Source organism: Bos javanicus, chromosome 16 (assembly GCF_032452875.1).
Source record: "Bos javanicus breed banteng chromosome 16, ARS-OSU_banteng_1.0, whole genome shotgun sequence".
In the NCBI taxonomy this organism is placed as follows: Eukaryota; Metazoa; Chordata; class Mammalia; order Artiodactyla; family Bovidae; genus Bos; species Bos javanicus.
Genome location: NC_083883.1, coordinates 12,671,381 through 12,692,898, shown reverse-complemented (window position 1 = coordinate 12,692,898; position 21,518 = coordinate 12,671,381). Strand labels below are relative to the sequence as shown.

The 21,518-nt window shown below is 37.8% G+C and overlaps 1 protein-coding gene and 2 pseudogenes across 1 annotated transcript in view; 1 reads left to right on the top strand and 2 right to left on the bottom strand.

Annotated features, from left to right (window-relative positions):
* The window catches only part of CDC73 (cell division cycle 73), a 92,337-nt gene extending 71,305 nt beyond the window's left edge, over positions 1–21,032 (top strand). The window contains exons 14-17 of the mRNA XM_061382159.1: positions 7,963–8,124; positions 11,364–11,464; positions 17,340–17,481; positions 18,391–21,032. Coding sequence (XP_061238143.1) covers positions 7,963–8,124; positions 11,364–11,464; positions 17,340–17,481; positions 18,391–18,427 — 442 coding nt within the window. The 3' untranslated portion in view covers positions 18,428–21,032. The remainder of the gene's footprint in view (positions 1–7,962; positions 8,125–11,363; positions 11,465–17,339; positions 17,482–18,390) is intronic.
* On the bottom strand, positions 353–4,348 carry LOC133228252 (nucleosome assembly protein 1-like 1; annotated as a pseudogene).
* Positions 4,560–5,645, bottom strand: LOC133228251 (calponin-2-like; annotated as a pseudogene).
* Positions 21,033–21,518: the final 486 nt, after the last annotated feature.

Here is a 21,518-nt window from a genome sequence, read left to right as displayed (position 1 = left end):
TAGTTACTGATTGAGTATTTCTTATTTTGAGAAAACAAACATTCAATTTCAGTGCTATTGTCTTTGCAGATAGTCTAAAATATAATTTTCAAAAACAGAATATATTCTTTTATATCTGAATCCTTTAGGGAAAACTATAGAAACTCTGACTAAAGTCTTAATGAAAAGGTTATCATTTAATTTTTAACATGAATTGTTTTGCTTTGGCTAGAGAGCTTGAAGGGGTTGTAAAACAAATTCAGGTTGTCTTCTCCTCATTTCCAAGTTCCAGGAAAGAACCAGAAAAGTAAAACGTACTTTAGATTAATTGATGTATATACCCTAGAGGGAGGAGGGGGGACCATAGTTGGTGTTTGTTTTTTTTTTTTTAAATTATATGACATTTTTATTTTAGGCTGCAAAAACAAAAATGAGCAAACAAACAAACAACCAAAAACTTGAAATAGGCTTGTCAGATGATGTAAATTCATCCTTTCCAGGGAAGCAGAAGGTAGATCAGTACAGGTTATCCTCAAGGCCACAGACACCCTGCTTCACTGCTGCTTGCACTCTGCTGGATTTTGATCCTTTTTGGGTTATAGTCTGGATCATTTTCCTCATCTCCTCCTTCTTCCCCTTCCTCATCCGATTCTTCACCTTCTTCATTGTAATCATCGTCATCATTTTCAATAGCTTCTCCAGTAAAGTATAACACTGATTTTGGGATTATATGCTCACGTAAAAAGTGACCAATTTCAAAGTCTGCAGCGAGGATAGTTTCAGAATCATCATCCAGATCTCCACTCTCAGGAACTTCAGGAGGGGCTAAAGAAAGAGTCATTAGAAACTGTTTTGGTCACAGTATGAACTGTCCCACGTCCCTTGTGTTTCTGCTTCCTCTTAATCATTTTCAGAGTGACATTCTTCCCTTTTTTCCAATCTATCTGGGACCCTATACAACCCACAATTTCCGGTCCATCAAAAGAAAAGGGATCAGAATCATTTGGTTCTGACCTCATCCTATATGTCTTTGTCAACACTTCATTTGTGAAATATTCATTGGGTTCAAAGTGAAATTCTAAGACAAAACTCATAGGTTGACCAGCATCTGAGAACTTCACTTTAATGTCTTTCAAGTGCTTCAGAATAGGTTCTTCATGTTCCTGAACCATATCATTGAGCAAGTCAACATTCTTAAAAATGGTCAACCAAAACAGGAATTCCCTTGGGATCTTCTTTTTCTTCATCCTTTTTCTCATCTTCAATCTTGGCCTTTTCTTTTAGCTCCTCTGAAATTTCATCTTCCTCATCTGGTTTCCATTCACATTCTTCTTCTGTAGGTTCATAAATGGCATTAATGGTCTCAAATTGCTTATCAAACAGAGGCTGATAAAGAACAGCATACTTTCTTTCAAGATTATGAACTTCCTCATAGAATTTGGCTTCTATCTGTGCACATTTAACTTGAAGGTTTTTGAGAGCATTCACTCGTCTTTTAACTACCCTCGGCAAGCTTTCAATATATCCTGTTGGTGTTTCTACCAGACCATCAAGTCTTTCTTGAAGGGCTGCAAGAATCTGAGGATTTTGCATCATCTGAACAGTCAGCTCACACGCTTTGATTTTTCTTTCTTCACCAGTTTCTTCTTCTACTTCTTCAACATCATCCAAATCTTGATCAAGTTCAGACTGTTCTTTGTTGTTGATATCTGCCGTGTTGTACAAATGCCAAATATCGGTGGCTAGCACGGGGAGCCAGGCAGCCCGAGCTGTGCAGGCAGTGACTCAGGGTGGCGGGAGGAGCAAGAGGTGGTGCCGTGAGCAGATGGTGCTAGAAAGGGGACCATAGTTTGTTAACCTAGACGTTAATTAGTAAAAATTGGTTGAAGAAGCAAAGAGGAAACCTATATCCTGTATTAAAATTTCCAGATGCTTAACTTTCTCAGTAAAATAAAGATGACAGTTCTTAAAGAAACAAAAACAACCTTCAAAAAGAAAATCATGCTGCTTCTAGATAACTTACAACTTAAAAATGAGTAGCAAAATAAGTTGTAATACTTACTGACTCTAGGTTTTAATAGATGCACAATTGAATTTTAAGTGCCAATAACTTAAATAGCTGTATAAAATCCTATGTAACTGGCACATGCAAGTGTATCTTTGGTATTTTTTCTTTAATACTTACGAGTGAAATTTTCAATGACCTTTTTTCCAATAACAATATGGAAAGAGGGAATTTTTAGGTTTTATTTCCTCATATTTTGTTAGGCTTTTTTTTTTGTGGAGTTTAATATTGAAACAGTGCTGTGGATTACTAAATAATCTACAGTTCCTCAAGTACTCTGCAGCTGGGCAAATATGAAACATAATTGTTTTTGCCCATCTCTTGAAATAGATTTGATAATAGTTAAAATATTATAATAAAAGTAGTAATTAGTACATAGAAGTCACAAAGTAAATTTTAGTATCTTTTTCCTTAGCCTTCCTACCAAGAAAGCAAAGAATTTTAACAGACTACCTTCTTTGGACAGATCATGCCTAATTTTTCTTCTGAGTTTAAAACACTCCCTTCATTGTTTAACACCTCATTGCAACTGACATCTCCCCTACAGCTTGAGTCAGCTTGAGGCTTTGCTATGTAATTAATGCATAATTGAAACCTCCTCCACACAATTATAGTACTGGCTGTATCCCATAGCTCATGTTGGCATAGATTCTGTTTGGTTTCATGTAAACTGAGGATTCTTCAGTTTTCTAGCCCTTCAGTAAGTAAATGAAATGAGGCAAAATAAATCCTGCCCTCACCTTTAACATTCTAAATAACAAAATCAAGGTTCTATTATGGAAGTATTAAGTGCTTTGACATTTATAAACATGATCTTGAGAGAAGTTTCACTGGGCCCGTGAGCTTATTTAAAATAAACTGGTTGAATGGTGCTTGTGATTCTGGCTATGACGGTCCTCGCATAGGGTAGAGTTCCAGCGGGGAAAGATTACATAGAGGGCGTGCTCCAGAGATAGACCGAGAGTTCCCCTTGCATCAGTAGAACACTGTTCAGCACATGCATATGGGGGACTACTTAAGGCCTGGGAAAGAGCAGGCAGGAGAGCAGTCTGAAGCTCACACTGGACCATGAATGCTTCATGTACCCAGCTGCCACAGCAGTGCAGAATGCTTCAACCACTTTGGAAAACTGTATAGGAATTGATTTATTACATTGAAGATGTCATTGCACCATCTTTATAATAGCTTACTTTTTTTATGATCAGAGGTCAGCTGTGATAATCAGTACTTGGAAGGATATCTGCTTAATCTTGTTAAAGGTCATTGTAAATTTGTTTATCTGCTATACCTAGGTGTAGATTTCTTACATATCCCTCCTTGGGATTCATCAGAATTGAATCTGTGGATTTGTTTTTCATCCGTTCACAAAGTCTTGTTTCTTAGCACTTTGACATTATCTCTTTGTTTCCCCTTCTTCCCTTTTTGTTTCTCTCTTCTTTCTGGGACTTAAATGAGACGTACTATAGACTTTCTCATTTCATCATATATGTCTGTTATACAGCTCTGCTTTCCTTCTGTTTCTCTGTCACCTGCATTCTTGATCATTTCTGAAGATTTAACTTCTAGTTGTCTGTTCCTTTGGCTATCTCCTAGTGTGATGTTGTCTGTTCATTTCATTTTAAAATTCAGATGTCTTACTGTTTCTATTTTAGAGGTTCTGTTTAGTTCTTTTTCAAATCTTTGGTGCTCCTTCGCTCCCCATTGCCTTTTTTTCAATAATTTCTTTTTCCCTCTACATACTTGCAGGCTTGTTTCACAAGTTTGGTCTTTGATGGCTGCATCATTGGAAGTCCTTACTAATCGCTTTCTTTTATCTGTTGTTTCATTCACGATACCTTGTTTCCTTGTGATTTAGGGGTTTTTCTTTTGTCTTTTAACTGTTCATTTAGTGGTTTTCTTTGTTTTCATTTTGTGATTTCTGTTTGTTCTCCTTGGAATTTTTTCTTGTAGAAATTCTTTGAGTTCCAGAACGAAGATTTGCTTCCCCGCCTCGCCCCCAAAAGAGGTTTTATTTCCTTTGGTCCACAGTTGGTATTTCACATTATTTCTTGGTCCCAGGGCTCCTGGGAAGGGGCTGATCCCTGTGGGGGCCTCTGGGTGGGGGTCCCTGTGCAGTACTTGGTCGGGCAGTGAGGGGAGCGGGGGCCGGCTTTGTCTCAAGCACTCAGAACTCCACTGTCCTGCCTGGGCCTCAGTGTCCCCACTAGGCCCCTGGGAGGGGCCAGGATTGGTGGTCTGAGGGTCCTCGGGAAATCGATGAGACCTAAAATATTTTGGGACTATGGTCTGACCTTCTGTCAGCATCACTGCCACCCCTGCCGCCCTCCCCCCCAACCCCAACACACACACACACTCCCCTGAACAAAGTATTTTTGTTTGACTAAAACTGCCTGAAACTTCTGTGGGTCCAGAAACCACAGACTGATTGGCAGGAAAAAGAGAAGTGGGGTAGGTATAACCGGAAGCTACTCAGGGCCAGTTCCCCTCCCTGCCTGGGTTTCTTTTTCTCCCTGACCTAACAGCTTGGCCCAAAGTCTGCTGGGAAACCTGATGCCTGGAGCTGCCCTGGTGGGGACCCCCACCCCACATGCATCTGGCTATGGCCTTTCTCCCTTTCCCCCAGACTCTTAACTGGTAGCACTCTGACATAAAATAAGACAAAAAACAGGAAAACCCAGATAGGGCAATGATGTGGGAAGACAACCCACACGGGTGTCTCAGGAGCCCTCCTCCTCCTGTAGTAGAGGGGGCACTCTGAGGGTGCCACTGGGCCCTGAGGGCAGTACTTGGGGTCGTATATCTGCCAGCCCAGGCCAAAGACCTAACCACTCTGGTTGGCACCCTGCGTGTGTAGCCCATCTGTAGGGACATGGAGGAATTGTCACATTTGTCTGTCCCCAGCTTTGTGTTGTAAATGTGCCACCGGGTCCCTGGAGCCGTCGTGCCCACCTGGCTGTCACACTTATTTGTGCCCAACTGGAGGCTGATGGTCAAGTGGTCCATGGGGGGCAGGATATGGTTTTTGGGGTCATACAGATGCCATCTGGTGCCAGAAGCGGTCATGTCCGACTGGCTGGCACATTTGTTAGTGCCCAACAGGAACCCAATGACGCACTGGCCCATCTTCACGGTGGCATCATCAGAGTCTCGCCCCTACTTCTCCAAGTATTTGATGCCAGTGTCCACGCCGCTCTGCATCCCCTTTGTCTTGGCCTTCCTGGCCAGGGCAAGAAAGAGACACCTGCACCTGCATCAAGTTCCCACTTTCAAACAAGTCGTTAGCCTCCAACAGGTCAGCGGGGTTCATGCTGTAGCTGACCATGGCCTTGATGAAGTTGGAGAGGTTTTCTAGCTGGTGCCACTTCTGCATGGAGCGGTTGGTCTTAGGGGTTGAGCCCAGCTGCAGTTTATTCATGCATGTGCACAGGATGGTCCCGTCCTTCAGACCCTTCTGGAAGTCCGGGTTGATGGAGAGGCCGGTCAGTCCTCAGTCTGGCTTTAGAGCACCACCTCCTCCAGGGTCGTTTTTGGACTGGAGCTGGTTCTTGACCTTGGCCGAGAGCCTGTGGGAGGGCCCCTTGTTGAAGTGCGTGGAGCTCATGGCTGGCGGGCGAAGATTTGCTTTTGCGTTTGATAAGCACCTGGTGGCATACGCAATCCAACATCGATAGCTTCACGTTAAATTCTCAGTTTGAGGTTTTTTTTAACACCAGATATTATTGCTTGTTTTTTTCCCACACAAATTTCAACTTCTTTTATTTAGAAGAAAGGAAAACTGTATTTTTAATCTGGGAAATACTGATAAAATTGTTCATTTTTCAAAATGATATATAGACTTAAAATCTGGAACTTGTCTAATGATATCTCATTTGCATTTTATATTATACTAAGGAAATTATTTTAGAGATTTGTTACTTGTTTAAACACTGGTGACTTTAATCATATTATTCATACTCCTTCATAGTCATAGAATGTTAAGTGGAATAAATAAATAATGGTAGAGTCGGTGGATGTCAGAATATTTCTCCAGATTGCAGATATCCATCCAGGCAATTGTGCAGTTCTGGTTGTTTTTGTTAGATAATTTTTTGTGTTAAGTATTAAAAATCAACTCAAAGTAGCTTTATTGTAAAAAATAATTGGCTCAACATAACTGAAAAGTCCTGGCTTCTGACACAGTTGAATTCAGTGCTAAATGAAATAAGCAGGAGTTGGTGCCTCTATCTCTTAGGCAGGTTCTCCTTCTTCAGGGGCAAAGATGACGTATCAGAAACTCCAAGTTACCAGTCACCACAAAGAGACAGTGCTCATTTCCCAGTAATTCCAGCAAAAATCCTGGGATTAAATCCTGTTTGCCTGGCTTGTACAGTGTAACAGGTGTATTTCTGAACCAACCACTGTGGTCAGGGTTGTTAATTTTTGCTTTAAATCCAAATGAGGTCCAGTTTACAATTCTGAGATTTGATTTTTCTTTCAGTTGTCAGGGTGTTGGTTAGGGCTGAGATGAGGTTAGGAAAACGGGTGGGCAGTAGGTTTATTTCTGGTTTACATTATACTGAACTCCCAGAGTCCTAACTTTATGAAGGAAGGAATTTCTGTTAGATTCTCTACCTTGAGCAGAATATGGGATTTGTTTCTTCTTCCAAGAGTCTAGTAAAATAAGAGACAAAACTTAAGTTTAATTAGTTTGCCACTGCCTTCCATGGGTTGAAGTCTGCAGTGTTATCCTGACCTTTTTGAGTTCCATTCTTTACTCAGTTCTCTGGCCCAAGGATTCTTTACTTCTTGCTAGCTAGCAAGAGAAGGAAATGGCAACCCACTCCAGTATTCTTGCCTGGAGAATCCCAGGGACGGGAGAACCTGGTGGGCTGCTGTCTGTGGGGTCCCACAGAGTCGGACACGACTGAAGCGACTTAGCAGCAGCAGCAGCAGCAAGCTCAGAGATGCCTTTAGAATGTTCTTTATAATTTATTCCACATTGAAAAACTTTCTGACAGTTTCTTTTAAAGTTAAACATACCCTGCGATCCAACAGTTCCACTCATAGGTATTTATGTAAGAGAATGAAGTGAAAACATATGTCTGTAAAAAGGCTTATACCAGAGTGTTTATAGTAGCTTTATTTGTAATAACCCCAATTTTGGAACCACCCAAATATACCACAGGAGAATGTATAAACAGATTGTGTCAGAGTCATACAATAGAATTTTGCTCAACAGTAAAAAAGAATGAACTACCAGTCTGCCCCTCAGCATGGATGAATGTCAGAAATGTTAAATTGAATGAAAGAAGCCAGGCATGGAAGAGTACATTCTTGTGTGATTCCATATATAGAATTCCTAGAAGTCACCTGTGATGATGGAAAGCAGAGTTGTGTGGTTGCCTGTCAGGGAAGAAGTGTAGGGATTACTGAAGTGTGCAGGAGGAAATTTCTCTGGTCTGTTGCACATGTTCTGTATCTTGGTGGGCATGGTGGTTACCTTGTGGAAAGGGGTATTTGGTGACACTCCTTGATGGATTGAATCACCTATCTCTATCTAGCCACATCAGCTCCATTTCAAGTGATCTTTGATTTATAGTAAAATTTCCCTTTTATTAGCATTTGAGAAATCAAGGATTAGTGTGGTTGTGTATGGAACCATGGGGATGCTAAGTGTCACAGCAACACAAACAAATTGCGTCTGAATGTGAGATTCACACACACCGACCTCTCATGTAAGTGAGCTTGACTTCTGTTTGGCGAGCTTGACTTCTGTTTGGCGTGTAAAGGAAAGACCCATATTCTGTACATGCAGAGTGAGTTTATTTTTAAAATAATGTTTTTGGTTTAAAACTATCATTTTAAAAGTAATTTCACAGTACAGTTTCTTTCTCATTTAAGATTGTTGTAGAATCATTTTGTCTCCTATTTTTTAAAAGATTTGTTCCATCAGATGAAAAGAAGAAACAAGGCTGCCAACGAGAAAATGAAACTCTAATTCAGAGAAGAAAAGACCAGATGCAACCGGGGGGCACTGCCATTAGTGTCACAGTTCCTTACAGAGTAGTCGACCAGCCCCTTAAACTAATGCCTCAGGACTGGTAAGTTAATTGATGCTTTTATATAGTCCTTCATTTTTTGTGTAATTAACAAATACCAAATTTTATCATGAATTCGAGATATTGAATTCTATCCTTGAAACCTGTGTTAGTATCTAATTTAGTCATCAATAATGTTAACATTCTGCTGCTGCTAAGTCGCTTCAGTCATGTCCAACTCCGTGTGACCCCATAGACGGCAGCCCACCAGGCTCCCCTGTCCCTGGGATTCTCCAGGCAAGAACACTGGAGTGGGTTGCCATTTCCTTCTCCAGTGCATGAAAGTGAAAAGTGAAAGTGAAGTCTCTCAGTTGTGTCCAACTCTTTGCGACCCCATGGACTGCAGCCTACCAGGCTCCTCCATCCATGGGATTTTCCAGGCAAGAGTACTGGAATGGGGTGCCATTGCCTTCTCCGGTTAACATTCTAGTATTAAGTAAATATAATTTGGATGTCTATAAGAAGAAGCATTGATGCTTTTGAACTGTGGTGTTGGAGAAGACTCTTGAGAGTCCCTTGGACTGCAAGGAGATCCAACCACTCCATTCTAAAGGAGATTGGTCATGGGTGTTCTTTGGAAGGAATGTGCTAAAGCTGAAACTCCAGTACTTTGGCCACCTCATGTGAAGAGTTGACTCATTGGAAAAGACTCTGATGCTGAGAGGGATTGGGGGCAGGAGGAGAAGGGACAACAGAGGGTGAGATGGCTGGATGGCATCACTGACTCAATGGACGTGACTGTGAGTGAACTCCGGGAGTTGGTGATGGACAGGGAGGCCTGGCGTGCTGCGATTCATGGGGTCGCAAAGAGTCAAACACGACTGAGTGACTGAACTGAAGAAGAAGCATAAACTTGTGGAAAACAGTAAAAAGTCTTTCCACTTGTCCACTTATTCTGGATCAGCTTTTGGAACAAAACAAGTAGACTGATGTTTTAGAGGGCCTATATTTTAGATTCTTGATTTGGAGAATTCAAATTTTCCTTGGTAAAGAAATGGTAAGTGAAAGCATTGTTACTTTTATAGTGAGGGGATAATTTAATGAAAATAATAGCATCATCATCCCAGTTCAGCTCTTTTATTGAATTAAAATATCCTTTAATAAAATATTGAGCTATTTATAATATAAAGTGCCTATATATTCAGATACATGAATTACCTTAAATTATTTCATTAATCTAAGCCAGAATAAAAATACACAGTCTGAGTGTGCATTTCTCTGATACTAAGAGTGTAACACATTGACTCATTAGCTGAAATTTACCTTTGACATACTCATTAGTCTTCAGATATTAGAAAATCAAGCCAGTGAGAATACTAGTATGTTAAAGATTTTAGTGAAGAATTAAGGGCTCTCATATTAGAATTCTGTCCTAGTACCTAACAGAGATACTTTGAGTTACAAATGAAGTGTAAGATGAGAATTTCAGGTGTGTTTAAAACTTGTATTAAGTAGAAAGTTATGTCATTTGTATGTTTGCACATATTTGCAGGAAACGGTCATGCAGTGTGTGCAAGTGCCGTCATTGTGCATTGTACTGCTATTGTATATTAGCTTGGGCCCTGGCCATCAGTGTCATAACCTAGGGAAAGTATTTTCCTTACCTTTCTTCTTCTTTTCTCTGTTAATTGTCCTTTTGGGAATTCACTGGGAGTAGTATTTTTATTATCCTGCTTCCCTGCCGACCCTGTGAGACACAGAAGGATCTGGGTGACCTCTGTCTGACAAATTCCCTTTTGTTTAGCAGGCACCTTTGTCCTTCAACTAGTGTGTGCTGCAAGTTACGTCATAAAATTGAGAGGCCATTTAATAGTGTGCTCCATTCCCAAAGATCGTTTAGGCAGTGTGGAGCATACATCCTATGAAATTTTTAATTTAAGATTTAATTTTAACCGTAAGAAATTTTGAGCTGTTAAGAATTTTAAGCTGTGGTTTTTCACAGTAACTATGTTGTTGTAGGTCTTTAACTTGAAGGTAACCTTGGCTTAATATTCCCTTGGATGCGTAAAGTCTCCATCTAACGCAGTGATTATCACAGTATGGTCTGTGGTCCTCTGGGCATTCCCAGGGCCCTTTAAGGGAGTCATGAGGTCAAAACTGTTTTCCAGTATAACAGTGAGTTGGCTGTTGTCATGATTTATCAGTCCCCGTATAGGACGGTAGCGTGACTGGTGCACAAGGTCAGTCATTGGTTCCTCCCTCTCTCTCTCCACACCCTCCTCTTCTCCACGCTCTTCCTCCCACCCCACGTCCTGCCTCCTGCTCTCTAGCATACTCTGCTGTTCTGTAAAATAGGGGTAATAGATTACCTCACAGGATTATTTTGAAGTTTAAATGTATAGACATGAATAGGTTGTGTAGACCAGCACTGGAACATTGTGAATGCTTGTAGTAAATCTTACAATGTTGGTTATTACTGTTAATGTTATGATTTTGCTTCCACTTCTTTAGTTGTAGGCTTAAACTGTTTATGGTAGTTGTTTTTATTGTAATTTCTCAAGTTAATTAATACTTTGTAAACTAATGAAATGTAGGGCCCAGAAAGAGATTTGTGCTTTTTTAGGAACAGGAAGTTAAATGTCTGGGAAAAACAAGTTGCTTTAGCACGCACGTGTGCGCGCACACACACACACACACACACAAAGTAGAGAATTCAGAGTGAGTGAAATAGTTGTAAAACAATCGAAAAAGTTTAAAAGTTTAGGTGATTTCTGTACTCAGATTATTTTCCAGATAATCAGAAGAACTCAAAATAAGGTGTTGGAGCTTTAGTGAATAGTGAATTCAAAATACTGAACTATTGTAATTTATGCTATTTTTAATTAAAGTGAAACATTTAAGATGTGTTTGAATTTTAAATGATTTTATTTTAAAACCAACTTTTTCAATTAACAGATACACTATTGTTCCCTATTACATTTAGAAAAATAGGCCCACTAATATAGATCAGGCAGAGATAAAATTCTGAAAGGATCTCATGTAAGGACTGTGCACGTAATTATGTTTAAATGACTTAGGTGTTAAAAACAACGCATGGGGAGTATAGCAGTCGTTAACGTTCTCTACTGCTGTAACATAAAGAGAATGGTGGACATGCAGCACTGTGGTTTCCCTCACAGACATGTGGACAGGAGACTCCACTGCAGGAGTGATGGTGAGACTCTTTCCCTAAGGGTTGTAGTAACTGAGAATGCCTGAGCTACTCAGTTTCCACTCTTCCCTTTCCTCTTCTCTGCTAACAGGGACCGGGTCGTAGCAGTTTTTGTGCAGGGTCCTGCTTGGCAGTTCAAAGGTTGGCCGTGGCTTTTGCCTGATGGATCACCAGTTGACATATTTGCTAAAAGTAAGATTCTCTTTGTTTTTACTGCCTATCTAATGTAGAAATGTTTTATTATTTAAAAATAAATTTAACAAATGCTTTATTATTTAAGAGAAAGAGCCATCTATGGCTCTGTACATGTGGTGTGTATATCAAAGGATTCTTATTAAGTACCATATATTTTTACTTTTAAACACCTGTGAAATATTTTAAAAGTCTTCTTTGGAATATTAATATTTTCTGTGTATTTATATCTAAAAGTGAATTATGCCTATGTTTCAACATTAACAATTACTTTGTAGGTTGTTTAGAAATCATTAATCTTGTTGCATGTACATACAGCCAGTCTTTAAATAGGCTGACTTTTGCTGAACTAACAATGCCACTTGACTGTTGGCTGCTGTTCCCGCTGTCTGAAATGGTTGCAGCAGAAGTGGCCCTTTTCTGTTTGTTCAGATCTCAGCCAATTACTCTCTCCTTTAGGGAACCCCTTCCTCTGACCGTCCTGGAAGTAGCCTTTACTTTCTACTGGTGATCTCATGGTAACATTCGTTGCTTGACTTGACCTCATGTTTATATCTGTATTGTAAGTCCTCCGTGGCTGTAATGCTAGTTCCAGGATGTGAGCAGCGTGGTCTGACTCATTGAGTCTCGTGTCATCAGCACAGAAAAGAGCATGGCACTGGGAAGCATTTTGTAGACACCTATTATTAAATATGTAAATTTCATGTATCATATCTTTTGTGGGTCATATTTTGGCATTATTAATACACCAAAAGTAGAAGAATTAAAGTCTGACTGAATAGCAATTCCATGAACTGTAGCCTGTCAGGCTTCTCTGTCTGTCTATGGAATTCTTCAGGCAAGAGTACTGGAGTAGGTTGCCAATTTCTTCTCCAGGGGGTCTTCCTGACACAGGGATTGAACCTGAGTCTCCTGCGTTGTAGGCAGATTCTTTACCATTTGAGCCACCAGGGAAGCCCTTTTATTCGTAGGGATATTCAAATTATTATTTAATTTGAGTACCCAGTGAAGTTAGTATCAGTAATAAAATCATGTTTTAAAAAGTGTCCTCATGAAACAAGTTTGTTTGTTAGAAATAACATCTTTAGTTATTTTGAATGTAGATTGTGCTACTGTGAAATCCAGCTGTTTGTTGTTTTAAATAAAGCAGTTTAGTTTTTGTCAGTGGTGCCACCATTCTTTTAGGCCGAAAACTGCCCAAGCTTGAAAGTTTTTAATCATCATTCTCCTACCTTCATTCAGTTTTTAAAATGAATGCTAATATGACGATAGTTTTTTTTTGTTATTTCCAAAACCTGAGTAATGCACAGATTTGATAAATAGAAGTCAAAGATACAGAGAGAGTGGGAATTTTAATGAAAGCAAAATGTCACTGAACACTAATTTTGTTGTGTTTTACCTACTTGCTTGCCTTGTTGACTGGTACTGTAATAAACAGTGATTAGAATGTCTTGAAGATAAAAATACTCTCCAAATTTCATTAAGAACATAACTTTTAATTGTGGTTTTGTTCAGATCATTAGTCTTCAAAAACTTAGATAAGGACTTAGAGAATTTTTTTTTAAGTTAACAATTATGATTTTCTTCCATGAATTACTCTTTCTCTTAAACCTTCCTTCTTTACTTAACCAGCATTTAAAATGAAAGTACTCTTGCCCTTCCATCTAAACACATGGGAAAAAACCCTTTCCTCTTCCCTCACCTTTTCTTCTGGCTTCCTCTTTCCCTCCACAGCCAAGCCTTTGAAACAGTTGTCTCGCTTTCTGTTTGATCACAAGCAGCTGTGGTGGTACTCTCCTGCTCACCTGCTGAACCGCTCCCACAGGGATCCAGATAGTGGCTACTTTTGGTCTCCTTATAATATTACTCTTGATCCATTTCCTCTTCTTAAAATGTTCTTTTCTGAGGGCTTGTTAAATTTATTCAGACTCTAGCTATTTTTCCTCTGGCTTTCAGTGACATCAGTGACATTTTTGTGTTCCTGCTTCTCTCCTGCTTTAATTATAGACACTCGAGGAGATCTGGTGGCTTCCCGTCACCATCTCTGTCCTTAGTTTTAAGTTATGTCTCTGGCTGATGTATGGGCCTCTCTGTCTCACCGATGACCAGGTGGCTCCCTGTGAAGTCCCATTGGTGCATTGGACTCTGCCTCTTCCGAGAGGAATCTGTTGTCTTACGTTCTCCATCCTCCCCAGACTGTTCTTTTCCTCAGTTTTTTTAATAATTTGCATAAGCCAGAAATTTAGAAATATGTCATCTCCAGCTTTTAGCTGGTCTGCTTGCTGTAAATTAACTCTTGACTGTTCTAGCTTCTCACCTTTCCCCCAATCTACATGGAAAATGATAATATCTGTATAGCATAGGGATAAACTGAGGATACTTGGTGAAAAAATGTATTTTCTTTGTGCTGCATAATAAAATACAGAGGTTTAGAGAAGATCTTAAATATTAAACTCTATAAAATTGCCAAATAAAATCTTTTCAAAATTATGAGAAATTTGAGCTTGATACTGATTTTTAAAAATACTGTTTTTTAGGCTTCAAGTCCAAGATTGTTAAGTGACAATTTCTTCAAATTTTTTGGTTATCATTGAGAAAATTTTCTGATTTAATAATCTTCTCTATTCTGTCCCTTTGTCATTTTCCGTGCCATCATCTACCAAAATGCTATATGAGAGCACCTTTTCTGTTTTTTTGTTTCTGCAAAAAATGTATTGACAACAGTCATGCAGTTTGCAGAAAATGAACAACAACAAATTTTGTAAAGTTTTGCTTTAGTACTCCCAGATAACTGTCTATATATAAAAGAATCTTATTTCTTCTATTTTGGGTGAGGCTTAAAAACTATGTCTTTTTCTGAATAAGAAAGATAAGTTTGCTTGCCACCATTGCTTCATGCTAATAAGATACTTTGTGTGATGAAAGAAACTGTTTCCTCATTTTGTGACATAAACTTTTTGAACTCTGATATTCAGTTTTAATTTAAAAATTGTGTATTCTGTAAATAATACACAAAATGTAAAAAATAAATGCTATGTAAACTAAATCTACTGAAATTAGTAAAGGGGATTATTGGCCCTTGTGACTTTAAATAAGTCATTTAAAAAATTATAACTCATGTATTTTTAAGAATGATTTGAAACAAATAATGAGAAGATCAGAAAAGAGAAACGTGTAATAAGCAGAGAATACTGAATAGTGACTTCATTTGATTTAAAAATTTAAAGAAACAAATATTTTTTCCATATATAATAAGTATTTTGAAAATGGCTTTTCTGAATCCATAACATACAGTCCCTTTAATGAATTGGTTTAAATTGATTAATTTGAATTAAATTCAAAATAAATAATATACTCAGTGAGGAGACCTTTATGTATAAAAGCAAATACTTTAGCAATAATGTTTATGTGTTTTTTGGGCCATTGGAGGGTCACAAATGGTTTATTTTGTATTTTAATCAAGAATTAGACCTTGATTACTTGTTAACATCAAAAGCCAGTAAGCCTGCAAATGATATGGAACAAGCAGTCTATAAAGAGCTATTAAAAACAATTAACAGTCAATCATTTTTCTCTTTAGAAACTCCTAATACTAGAGATCATAATGGTGATAGTATTGTTTATATCTTGAATGTTGGAAGAGAAAGCAAAAAATGGAAAGAAAAGCAAAACGTCCTCCATGTGCACAAGTAAAACTAACACTCCACTGATGATAAACTGATTGCAGATACAGTGATAAACTGCCGAGGATGGTCCAGCCAGATAGATGATCAAAGAGGAAGATTCAGAGTCAGTGTTTTGTGGTCACCTGTCAACCTTGGCAGCATACATTTGTTGGGAAGTTTTGTCCTGGAGTCTCTTATCTCCCTAGAGATAGCTTTTGAAAGTGAAAATAATTTCACCTTTTTGGTTCAAACTACCCAGTGGTTTATTATCACATTTGAAATAAATTTCAGAATTTTTTTTTTTTTTTTTTTTTTTACCATGGCTGAGTAGGATCTACACGTAGGACATTGCCTACAGAGAGTTGTTCTTGGGTAGGGCATTCTGAGCTTGCTTCTGCCCGAAATCCTGTTTTTCAGGATCTTTGCTAGACTCTTTTTATATCAAGTAAATATCTATTTCTAGGTCACCTTCTCTAGAGAGCTTCCAGTTCTTCTTCTTTTTCATCATTTCTTACCATGTCCCATCATTTCTTACCGTGTCCCACTTGCTAATTACCTCTTGAATCTTTCCTGTCATATGTGTATCTTCTCCCCAGTAGAGCAGATCTGTCTCTCTCTCCTCTACGTTTTATACCGTATCATTCAGTTCAGTCGCTGAGTTGTGTCCGACTCTTTGCGACCCCATGATCGCAGCACGCCAGGCCTCCCTGTCCATCACCAACTCCCGGAGTTCACCCAGACTCACGTTCATCAAGTCAGTGATGCCATCCAGCCATCTCATCCTCTGTCGTCCCCTTTTCCTCCTGCCCCCAATCCCTCCCGGCATTAGAGTCTTTTCCAATGAGTCAGCTCTTCGCACGAGGTGGCCAAAGTACTGGAGTTTCAGCTTTAGCATCATTCCTTCCAAAGAAATGCCAGGGCTGCTCTCCTTCAGAATGGACTGGTTGGATCTCCTTGCAGTCCAAGGGACTCTCAAGAGTCTTCTCCAACACCACAGTTCAAAAGCATCAATTCTTCGGCGCTGAGCCTTCTTCACAGTCCAACTCTCACATCCAACATGACCACAGGAAAAACCATAGCCTTGACTAGACGGACCTTTGTTGGCAGAGTAATGTCTCTGCTTCTCAATGTGCTATCTAGGTTGGTCATAACTTTCCTTCCAAGGAGTAAGTGTCTTTTAATCTCTTGGCTGCAGTCACCGTATCATTGGTCTCTGCTAAACACTTTGCAGAGTGGGTCGTCATGTCTTAGGCAACCATGCAAGCTCCTTAATGTGACTTTTAGGACCAACATTGCTCTGAACCTCTGTGGTCTTCATCCATTTCCTGTGTTACTTTGCATGATGCAACTTTGTTAAATTTCTTTAGTTTCTAAACTAAACCAGTTTCTCTTTGAACATGCTCTTGAATCTTTCCTGTCATATGTGTATCTTCTTCTCCCCAGTAGAGCAGAGCTCGCTCTCTCTCCTCTAGGTTTTATACTGTATCAGTGGTCTCTGCTGCGATTCATGGGGTCACAAAGAGTAGGACATGACTGAGCGACTGAACTGAAACACTTTGCAGAGTGGGTCGTCATGTCTCTTAGGCAACCATGCAAGCTCCTTAATGTGACCTTTAGGACGAACATTGCTCTGAACCTCTGTGGTCTTCATCCATTTCCTGTGTTACTTTGCATGATACAACTTTGTTAAATTTCTTTAGTTTCTAAACTAAACCAGTTTCTGTTTGAACGTGCTCTTCTGTTAACTGGGTCACTTTTGTTCTGTGTTTGCCTAATTCTTATGCCACCCTACCTATCCAAGCCTTTTCTGAATCTCGTAATCTGGGTAAACTACTCTCTGGTGTTTCTGTGATATTCTACTACCTTTATCATGCTTTATGTGAGTAGGCATTTTCTTATTATCCTTCACTGGATCATACACATTTTATTTTATTTCATTCTTCATTGCAGTCCCCAGTGGCTGACGTGTATAAGCCTCAGTAAATTTTTGTTGAATTAAATGTTTTGGGAGATACTATAGTGCTTAGCCTCTATTTTAGAGATCACTTAGGTTGTAATGAAGCTTTTTCAGTAGAAGAAAGGTTGAACTTTTTTTTTTTTTTCTAAGTTTTTTTGGTTACTGTCTGTGGTTGGTTTTTTATTCCTTTATAAAATATTTTTATAATGTTGATTACAGTTTGAATAAAGAACATTATTTCTCCTACTTCTAGTTAAAGCCTTCCATCTCAAATATGATGAAGTTCGTCTGGACCCAAATGTTCAAAAATGGGATGTAACAGTATTAGAACTCAGCTATCACAAACGTCATCTGGACAGACCAGTTTTCTTACGATTCTGGGAAACATTGGATAGGTAATCATGATCCTAAAATGCACTTACTTCTGCTTTACTGCAGTAGTTTTCCTGTCTCTCAGTTGTATTTTAGGTTCCTTAAAGTTGTGAACCATATCCCGCAGCTCCCCTTTCAAACATTGCTTAATTTGATGTTGATCTAAAATAGGTAATTAGCAAAGTATCTTTGTTGTATTGACTTTGGAAACAAAGGGAGAAAGGGCTTAAAGCTTAGTAGAGAGAATACTAAAGCTGAGTTCAAAGACTCAGATTTGGTCTTGTTTTTGTGATTTGGCTCTAATGAACCCTGTGACTTTTCTGAACCTTGTTTTCTGTCTATCCAAGGAACTGGCTTTAAGCAGTCCCTTCATTTTTTGACAGGACCTTTCGAAAGGTTTCTGACTCGAGGTATGGGTACCTGGTAGCTTGTGAAAGGAATTTGGTTTTTGAATTTATCCTGATTACTAGTATAAATTGGTTTTTTCTAAAGCCCTTTACAATAATATCAGTTTTATAATTGGAAAGTAAGGACAGCATATGATCACAGTACCACTGAACCTGTTCTCATTTGAGGTACTTTCTAAAGCCTGTAACTTTCTTGGTCTCTCTCCAAATATTATGTGTTTCCTCAGAGTCAGAGATGATTGAGATAACCCCGTGGTTGTAATTGATAATATATTAAAGAGAATCATTTATTATCCTAGCCAGAAGCTCTTACATTGTAGAAATTAATAAGATGAATGGTTTTTCTGGCTTACTTCAGAAATCTTCATATTCCCAAAGGTTACAGTATCTACTTTTTAGAAAGCAAAACATCCTGTTCCACTGTTGATTTTAAGCTTTAAAAATACCAATACTTATTTTTACATGTAGTATTCTAAAAATTCTAAAATTCCTATAATCATTATGACCTATTATAATATTTTTCAGGTACATGGTAAAGCACAAATCCCACTTGAGATTCTGAGTTACTTGTTTTCTTGCTTTTCTGGAAATCTGAATTAAGATGATAACACCGCGGATATACCATGATACACCATGCTCAAAAGACTGGGACTGAAGCTTTATGAATTTATCAAGAACTTAAAAATGAAGAAGGTCACGGATCGATCTTTTATAAAACCTTATTTGATGATTTATGCTTCAAAGGGATGATGCCTGTCATCCATATAAGCAAACTTTTTGGCTTACAACTATTTTTTTAATATTAGTCTTCTAGTCTGTAATGGAAATTGTATATTTTGATAGAAGTTTTTTCTCCATTGGTTACATTAGCATCACTTAAAATTTGTTTCTCTAGAAAATAAATACAGGTTACAAATGTGTGTATATGTAGAGGTTATAAGGCTCTCTAAGCCATCTTGCTTCTGATTTTTCATTGCTCTTTAATTCCTTTTATTGAAAATACTATGTTATGAATGGTATTAAATTTTAGTCTCTGAAACTTCAAAAACCAAGCAAAGGGATGTGACTTTTGAATGAATCAAAATGTCAGCCTGTATGTGTACTATACTTTCTCTTTATTTAAAAAGGAATAATGAAAAATCAAGAACAGTTCTTCAGCTTTGGTTGAACTGTTCAGTTTTTCAAGACTTCTTTACTTATAATGAATACATTTAATGAATGTACATTCTTCTCACTGACTTTGGTAATTTTAAAACTTAGAGTGATATATTTCTATCTGTGATATCTTTCCACTTGAAAAATCTCAAAACACAAGATTAAAAACCTAATAGGCTATAATACTTTTTATTTTGGGAGCCAGAATATGATTCGGGGGAAAGAAGTGTGTAAGTCCTTCTGCAGTGTAACTTTATCTTTTCTCTTAAGTCCACCTTCAGTTCTTCCTTTATATGGTATAGGATTTTGCGTCTTCTATTTCTAGGCATGTTCTTATATTCCATTATCTTTAATATTGATAACTCTCCCAGACACCAAAGAACATATTTGCTTAATTAAGTGTCTGAACAGAAACAAGATGAAAACACTGGTATTTTTATGTGTGTATTCAATATCGTATAAAATATAAAACCTATATTTTAACTTAGTAAAATATTTTACTACTTCTGTACTTTAGACAGAGTGTTGCCTCCAAGGTACAATGAATGAGCATTTTTCTTGAGTCTTGATCCATCTTTTATTCCTTAAAAAGCAACTTGGACCCTTTACTCCCCTAAAGAGTTTTTACCACTAGAATTGTTGCTGATCATTCATCTTATGCCATTCCCGTCCTCCCCCGACATTTAGCTCCTTTCTGGGTTAAGCTGACATTACCTAGCCTCATTTTGAAACTTAATGCTGTCATAAAAATGAGAAGCACTTATTATTTATTTTTTAAGTAACCACAAAAGTCCATGTCAGTAATGAATAGGAAAAGTATTTATTCATATGAAATTTACTAGGTTCTTCAGGAAAAAAGCGGTCAGCATTTTAAATTATTAGGATTTAGGATATGTATAAGATTTGAACAGATTGTGCCCCGCCCCCCACTTCTTACCTTCTCTGCATCCTTTCTTCTTGAAAATTCAAATTTGTTCACATTAGAATTTCTCAGTATATAAATTGTTTTCAAAATAAATTATGTATTGTATGAACTTTCTCCATGATGAAATAGTCAAGGACTAGAATCTGTAATATTTTAATGTAAGATTACTTGTTAAGACTACTACAAGTGGACATGAACTACCTTTCTATAAAGATTTTTAGTATTTATACTTATGTATGAAATTTACTTTTACAGAGTGTGGTTATAACTCAGAACATCTACTTTCAATAGGGTTTATTTTTCTATCTTGAATTGCCTTACTTGTATTCAAAGGCTCTGGAAATCATTAGGAAAAGTACAAATATGCTATTTCATGTATCTTAAACTCAGACCCTTAATACATACTTAATTTCTTTTCCTTTTTTAAAAATTCATTCCTTTGTCTAGGTCCATGGAATTCATTTTATAGCCATTAGTTCTAAGGGAAAAAAAAAAAAAAAAACACCAAGCTTCTGGCCAATCACTCTTCCTCTGTCATGACTCCAGGTCCTGTAGCAGTGCCTGTCACAGTGCCTTGCGCATAGTAGGCATTCAGGAAACGTTCTGTGCATGAATGAGTGATGGAGTTTCAGTATAACTGGTTTATTACAAAGCATTGACTTTACTTGATCTTGGAGCTTAAAAATATAGAATTACAGTGAATGAAGACTCCTATGCACATATTTTGATGGAAATGAAATACACATTAGTAAGCTTGATTTATCCACAAGTAACTGGAGACACCCGTGTCTTGTCCCACCAGTAAAATAAAGCTCCTTTTCTTCATTCATAGGGTACCTTTCTGAGTCGGGCAACAATCAGAAGCTTGTGGGTTTCCATCAGCAGCTCTCAACTCTGACTGTATACTAGAATCACTTGGGGGCCTTTAAAACATTCCATTACCTGAATCCTGTTTCTGATTTTATTTGTCTGGGATGAGACCCGTTCATCAGTATTTTTAAAAAGTCCTTCAGGTAATTTTATGTTCAAAAAGGATTGAAAATCACTGGTTAAATATGAAAACAATTAAATATTGTGTCGTCTCCTCCTTTTTTTGTTTTTGTTTTTTTCTTTTGTGGCCACCTTTTGCACTAGACCATCCCCATTATTGGTGGTATTGGCCTATGAGTTCCATATGACAAATTCAAGTCTTATTTATTTAATGTAGGAATATTTTGTTTAATATTTAAATAATGTTTAATATATTTCCTTATAAACTAGTCTTATACTTTATGATTTGTTTCCCATGTATCCATCCTTTACTAACTTTTTCTTTCAACAGCAGCGTGACAACAGTCCAAAAGAAATAACTGATTCATAATGAGGAAAATTTCATAATTTTTAAGGTAGAAGGAAGTAAAGTATTAATTTCTTATCTGCCATGCAGAATTAGACAAATAGAGTTTGCTTATGAAAGGAAAGAGGCATACTTTTTAATTGGTCTACACAGAAAAGTAAAAGTAAATTATTCATTTAAATAAGATTCATTATCTAATGAACATTGAAGGAAATATTTTTCCTAAATAAAAAATAT